Source organism: Hippocampus guttulatus, chromosome 13, assembly GCF_054856545.1.
Source record: "Hippocampus guttulatus isolate MCC_2025c chromosome 13, RoL_Hgut_1.0, whole genome shotgun sequence".
Taxonomy (NCBI): Eukaryota; Metazoa; Chordata; class Actinopteri; order Syngnathiformes; family Syngnathidae; genus Hippocampus; species Hippocampus guttulatus.
Window position 1 is genome coordinate 8,741,995 of NC_141273.1, and position 7,265 is coordinate 8,749,259.

At 43.8% G+C, this 7,265-nt stretch overlaps 1 protein-coding gene across 1 annotated transcript; it reads right to left on the minus strand.

The window, feature by feature from the left end:
• Nucleotides 1–4,277: 4,277 nt before the first annotated feature.
• htr1b (5-hydroxytryptamine (serotonin) receptor 1B) lies at nt 4,278–5,776 on the minus strand. The gene has a single exon (XM_086127443.1). It carries the CDS (start codon nt 5,514–5,516, stop codon nt 4,368–4,370), a length of 1,149 nt encoding a protein of 382 aa, XP_085983569.1. The 5' UTR covers nt 5,517–5,776; the 3' UTR covers nt 4,278–4,367.
• Between the last annotated feature and the right edge of the window lie 1,489 nt (nt 5,777–7,265).

Here is a 7,265-nt window from a genome sequence, read left to right on the forward strand (position 1 = left end):
GCCGAAAAAAACGACCATGTATATAAGGCGTTTTTAGCCGAAAAAAAATGACAGAACAAAACGACCATGTATAGTAAGGCGTTTTTAGCCGAAAAAAATGACAGAACAAAACGACCATGTATAGTAAGGCGTTTTTAGCCGAAAAAAAAGACCATGTATAGTACGGCGTTTTTAGCCGAAAAAAACGACCATGTATAGTAAGGCGTTTTTAGCCGAAAAAAATCGACCATGTATAGTAAGCCGTTTTTAGCCGAAAAAAACGACCATGTATAGTAAGGCATTTTTAGCCGAAAAAAATCGACCATGTATAGTAAGCCGTTTTTAGCCGAAAAAAAAGACCGTTAAAAACGACCATGTATAGTAAGGCGTTTTTTTATCCCCAAAAAAAGACAGAAAAATACGACCATGTATCGTAAGGCGTTTTTTGCCGAAAAATACGACCATGTATCGTAAGGCGTTTTTTGCCGAAAAAAACGACCATGTATAGTAAGGCGTTTTTAGCTGAAAAAAACGACCATGTATAGTAAGGCGTTTTTAGCTGAAAAAAAACTGACCATGTATAGTAAGGCGTTTTTAGCCGAAAAAAACGACCATGTATAGTAAGGCGTTTTTAGCCTAAAAAAAAGGACCGAAAAAAACGACCATTATAGTAAGCCGTTTTTAGCTGACAAAAACGACCATGTATAGTAAGGCCTTTTTAGCCGAAAAAAACGACCATGTATAGTAAGGCGTTTTTAGCTGAAAAAAAAGACCATGTATAGTAAGGCGTTTTTAGCTGAAAAAAACGACCATGTATAAAAGTAAGGCGTTTTTAGCCGAAAAAACGACCATGTATAGTAAGGCGTTTTTAGCCGAAAAAAACGACCATGTATAGTAAGGCGTTTTTAGCTGAAAAAAAACTGACCATGTATAGTAAGGCGTTTTTAACCGGGGAAAAACGACCACGTATAGTAAGGCGTTTTTAGCCTAAAAAAAGGACCGAAAAAAACGACCATTATAGTAAGCCGTTTTTAGCTGACAAAAACGACCATGTATAGTAAGGCCTTTTTAGCCGAAAAAAACGACCATGTATAGTAAGGCCTTTTTAGCTGAAAAAAAAGACCATGTATAGTAAGGCGTTTTTAGCTGAAAAAAACGACCATGTATAAAAGTAAGGCGTTTTTAGCTGAAAAAAAACGACCATGTATAGTAAGGCGTTTTTAGCTGAAAAAAACGACCATGTATAGTAAGGCGTTTTTAGCTGAAAAAAAACTGACCATGTATAGTAAGGCGTTTTTAACCGGGGAAAAACGACCACGTATAGTAAGGCGTTTTTAGCCTAAAAAAAAGGACCGAAAAAAACAACCATTATAGTAAGCCGTTTTTAGCCGAAAAAAAAGACCATGTATAGTAAGGCGTTTTTAGCCGAAAAAAACGACCATGTATAGTCAAGCATTTTTAGCCGGAAAAAAATGACCATGTATAGTAAGGCGTTTTTAGCCGAAAAAAAATGACCATGTATAGTAAGGCGTTTTTAGCCGAAAAAAAATGACCATGTATAGTAAGGCGTTTATAGTAAGGCGTTTTTAGCCGAAAAAAAATGACCATGTATAGTAAGGCGTTTTTAGCCGAAAAGAAAGACAATGTATAGTAAGACGTTTTTACCCGAAAAAAAGACCGTTAAAAACGACCATGTATAGTAAGAAGTTTTTTTAATCCCAAAAAAAAGACAGAAAAAAACAACCATGTATCGTAAGGCGTTTTTTGCCGAAAAAAACGACCATGTATAGTAAGGCGTTTTTTGCTGAAAAAAAAAGACCGAAAAAAACGACCATGTATAGTAAGGCGTTTTTAGCTGAAAAAAACGATCATGTATAGTAAGGCGTTTTTAGCTGAAAAAAACGACCATGTATAGTAAGACGCCTGACGTGGACGGAGCTCGACGTAACGGGGGACATGGGACAGCCGGACGTGAACAGGGGCTCGGCCTGACATGGGCGTGGACGTGGCACAGCTCGTCATCTACGTGAACGTGACTCAGCTCGAACAGACACGTGACGAGCCTCGGCTCAGCGTGGATGCGGACGGGGCTCGACCCACCGTAGACGTGATTTGACGAGACGAAAACAGGACAGCTGCATCACCAGCGCTGCCTGAAAGGGAAAAGGATGTCGGCCGCAGACGCGCTCCGCCAGGCACATGGTGGAATAGGGACCAGTCCTTAGTACCTGCGGGGTCCAGGTGGTCGGGTCATTCTGTCATGTAGCATGGTGGTGGTGGACCCCAAAAAGCAGGCAGGAGAGAGAAGCAGGGTGTATTTGAAGAAGTGTATTGATAAAACACAGAAAACTAAATCCTCAACAAACAAAGTCCAAAGTAGCAAACAAAAATCATGACTGAAGATAAAACATAGCAGCAACCAAAACATGACTGAAACAAACCTGATTGCAGCAAACATGACAGTAGCCAACAGCAAACAAACGAACATGACAGTAGCAACGAGCAAACAATGACCCGACAATGAGTGGTCGGGCTGGGAGTCCTTTTAAAGCACTAATTACCTAATGACCAACAGGTGTGCAGCTGCAGGGGGAGCCCTACAGTGCCACCTGTTGGTCCCAAACCGAATCATGACACTGCTGTAGAACCTCTGACTGGTGGTACCATTAGTGTGAAATAAGATTGTGCATCCACAATCATGGGATGGAAATGTCGGTTGTACATGTTTGTTTGCTGCTTATTTTGCCATATCTGGCCATAAATTAATAATCCAACCAAGAATGCATATCCTGTGTACCCTATCCAGCATTAGAGTGCATATATGTGTGAGCATTAAGGAAATCTATCAAAATGGTGTTAGGAACATCTGTCGGCTCATTGGTCACATGCGCTGTTAATGCGTGATGATGCTTAAAAAAATTTATCAAACGAGATGCCTATGTGCATCCGTGTGTGTCTGCCTCTGTGTGTGTGTGTGTGTGTGTGTTGGCATTGTGAGCAGCCTTTCCTAAGAGGGTGATGTAAGATACCATTGCTCATGCAAGCTAGCATTGCTTCCTGTTGTCGTTGTTGCTACCATGTATTGGACTACGAGGATGTGAAAACCTCAAGCTACTGCAAAGTTTCACGTGCCGAGAGGATGTCACATGGGAACTGGCGCCATGAATCCCAATGTGTTCCAATGTCAATTTCAATCAAGTAAAATTCCGTCTGCGGTGTATAACTCAGAAATGAGATGCGCCCCCACAACAACGAACGGAACAGACCAAAGAAATTCTTGAAATACTTGTCTTTATTGCACGGCATCTCTGAGAGGAAAGAGATGAAACCTCGTGTGTGTATGTTTGTGGAGGTCAAACATCACATTGCAGACACACACGATAGCAGCCCACACAGCTTATCTGTGTGACATTTGAAGACATTAGAAGCATGATATCAAAAGTGATCTGAAAATACGCACACATACACATATCTGATTCACAACTGTGCAAAGTTTGAGACAGGTTTACGATGAGGATACACCGCACTATCAAATACATGGGTGGAGAACCTCCTCCCCAGTGGACCAATGCAATGACAATGAAGTTTGAAAGACGGTCCAACAAATGTTTATTATTTTGTATTTTGAACATTTAGGGGTCAAATGTGATCAACAGTTCCTTTGAGGTTTTATTTCTTCTTAAAAATCACATAGCAGATCGGATGGAGTGCTCTAGCCAGCCGCGTCAGGCCCACGAGTCCAAAATTTCTCACGCCTGATTTAACTTTCTAATCGTGGAGGGACACTCATAATTTAAAATAAAAAATAAGAGACAACTCTTTGGACTCAAATGTGCATTATTGGTGGTTGTGGATGTGTTCCTAATATTTGGACTGCATTCCTCAGTGATATGCAATTATTATTTCATATAGAGTGGAAATAGAATTTCCCTTTATGGGATTAAAAAGGCCAAAATAAATAAATAATACATCAAACTTTTTTTTAAAAAATCTAATTAATATATTATGGAAAAAATAAATTACATTAAATAATATACATATTTTTAATTCGATCTAACACAAGTGAGCATTGTCTTTGTTAAGGCATATTTTTTTTATACAGATCAATTAGATTGTGCATGTTTTGGGGTCTATTTTTTTTAGATGACAAGTCACCCTGCAATGAATGTACAAAGATTTTATTTCACATTTTGCATGATGATTAAATCTATTTTCCCCTGTACGTTACCCCATCAATGTCATACTCAACGCAATAAAGTAATCCGTGGATCACCCCCCCCCCCCCACACACACACACACACACACACATCCACACGCCATGGCTTTGGACTGCAATTTATGGCATCTGCGTATTCACATTCGTAATAATGAAAAATCATTCAAAAGGATCACCCTCTGCAGCATCTGAAGCGCACAAGTTTGTGGAAAGCTTTCTTGAAGTCCTCATTGGACATGGTGTAAATGATGGGGTTGATGAGCGAGTTCAGGTAGCCTAGCCAGGTGAAGAAGTCAAAGAGCTCGGGGACGACGCAGGCGTCGCATGTCGCCACCACCAGCGTGTAGATGAAGAAAGGCAACCAGCACACGATGTACGCGCCCAGAATGATGCCGAGCGTCTTGGTGGCCTTCCTCTCTCTAGCCGCCGAAATGCGCTTTTTCTCCAGAGCCGCGTCTGACAGAGTCACCTTCACCTGGTTATCGCTGGTGGACGAGTTGGTGTCGCTGGACGGCGCGTCGTGCCTGCCGCCCTGCAAGGGGCTGGTGGAGGCGTTGGAGCCCGGGGAGCCCGTTACCAAGTACGCCGAGGTGAGCCTCTTGCCCGCTGCCTTTTTCTTTTTCTTGGGGGATTGCTTGAGGATGCGTTTGCGCGCCTCCACGTAAATGCGCCCGTAGAGGACGATGAGCAGCAGGGTGGGGATGTAAAAGGCGCCGAAAGTGGAGTAAATAGTGTAGAAGATGTGGTCCGTGTTGACGCTGCAGCTTGTCAACTCGTCCGCCTTGACCTGCCTCCAGAAGAGCGGCGGCAGCGAGATGGAGATGGCGATCACCCAGGCGGTGGCCACCATGCCGGCCGCGCGCCCCGGCGTGCGCTTTTTGGAGTACTCCACCGCATCCGTGATGGCCCAGTAACGGTCCAGGGCGATGACGCACAGGTGGAGGATGGACGCCGTGCAGCAGGTGATGTCCGACGACAGCCACACGTCGCACACCACCTGGCCTAATGTCCACTCGTGGATGACCGTGTAGAGGACGCACACGGGCATGACAAGGATGGACACCAGCAGGTCGGTGACGGCCAACGAGGCGATGAGGAAGTTGGCGGGCGTCTGGAGCTTCTTGGACTGGGAAATGGTGGCGATGACGAAGGCGTTGGACAGGCTGGTGGCCAGCGTGATGGCGGAAAGGAGCGACGCCAGGCTGATCTGATAGGCGAGACTGTGCGCGCTCCACTCCGCCTCGGACGCATCCTCTGGCTGGCTGATGTTGGAGGTGTTCACCGGCAGCTGGGTGGGCTCCACTTGACCGGCGCCCTCCATCACTTATCCAGTCACTCTTGGCTCATATTCTGTCCACCGTCTCACACTTCAGGGGTTAAATGCGAAGAAAGTCGCCTCCGTAACGCCATGGCACGAATCATTCTTTTTACTTGTAATCCACTCCTCGCGGGGAAATAAGTTGCCCACTCTTCATCGTGACAATGCACAGTGATGGTGTGCTGCCGTTCCAACGCGTGAGGGACATAATCCGCATGGAAGGTGAAAAGTTTTCCAGACGCGCGACTCCTTGGGCCCTTGCAGAGGGTGACTGACGAGCTGAGTCTCAAAGTGCAGCTTTTTATACAGCCTGTGACATCAACTGATGTCTCCGTGAAGGGCCAGACTGTTTGCTGGGTCATAGTGCCCGTGGATCCTCTGTCATTGATGCCCATCACACGGATAAGGTATACGCACATCTTACTAAAAACTTTAGTCGAGTCTTATAATTAAAATGTTTATTATGGATGATGAAAAATAGCCGTTTGAGATCGTTTAATTGGGTTTACAGTCTGCAGTGTTGTAGTTGTTTGTTTTTTGCATGTTGGAGAGTAACTGAATAAATGTCTGTTTCAATGGCTGATGCCCATGCAAAAGTCTTTGTTTTTGAATAATATCAAGATGACTAAAGTAGAAGAGCTCATTGATAAAAATCACATTGGTCATTGATGTGATTTTTAACTGGTCCTCACACCATCGGATGGGGTGGATGGATGGATGGATGGATGAATTAACTGATTTAATGGTTGAGTCACTGAGTGTTTGACATGTGCACAGATGATTGCAACGCAATGGTTGGTTGGTTGGTTGGATGGCTGGCTGGTTGTTCGGACAGATTTACTGCTGTTGGTCATTTGGGTGGGTGCATGGGTGACTCGGTGGTTGGTTGTTTGAGTAGAGTGGTGGGTGGGAGGATGTTTGGATGCGCAGGTGGGTGTTTGAATAGGTGTTTGGTTATGCATAATTTGTTGGTTAGTGAGTTAGTTGGTTGGTTGGTTGGTTGATTGGCCAGATGTTTTTTGTTTTTATTTTTTTTTGCCACTGAGCATGTGAACAGAACAGCATTTTGTTTGTTTGTTTGTTTTTTTAAGTGAGTGAGACAGTGCTGTGGACAGATGGATGCTTGGTTACAGGTGGATGGTTGTCCATCCTGTTGAGTGATTTGGGTAAGCTGGTGGCCAGATTAATAGTCAGTCAACAGTTGGATGTATTGATAATTTGATAGGTGGGCTGATGGTTGGTTGGGTGGGTCAGTGGTTGAACGGGTATTTGATAAGGGAAAGGGTGGATAAAGTGATTGGTCCGCCGGTTTGTCAATGGGTCTGGTTCAATAATTGGTTGAACGGTGAGGATTGACAGCTCTGCCGGGCTCTAATGTGAAGAAAAAAAGTTCCAAGTAGGTCTCCATGTTGGGCTGCGAGAAAATAAGAACCTCAATTATTGGACTGTGAAAGCGGTTCACTAAATGCATGTTTTTAAAGTGCCTTTTTGGGAGGGAAAGCCGTCATGTGGCAAATGACAGGCTCAGATGGACCACGCATACAGTACACTGGGTAGTACATACAAAACACAACATTAAGTATACCTGCACAAGAGCTGAATAAGAAAATGGCTGACTTTACCTTGATTGACACATCAATGTTTATTATTGTTGTTGTTGTTTGCCTTGCATTAACTTTGATTTTTTTTAGGGCATAGGCGCTCGGTGTAAAAACTGGCGCATCTTAATTTTCAAGCCTAGTTTATCCTGTT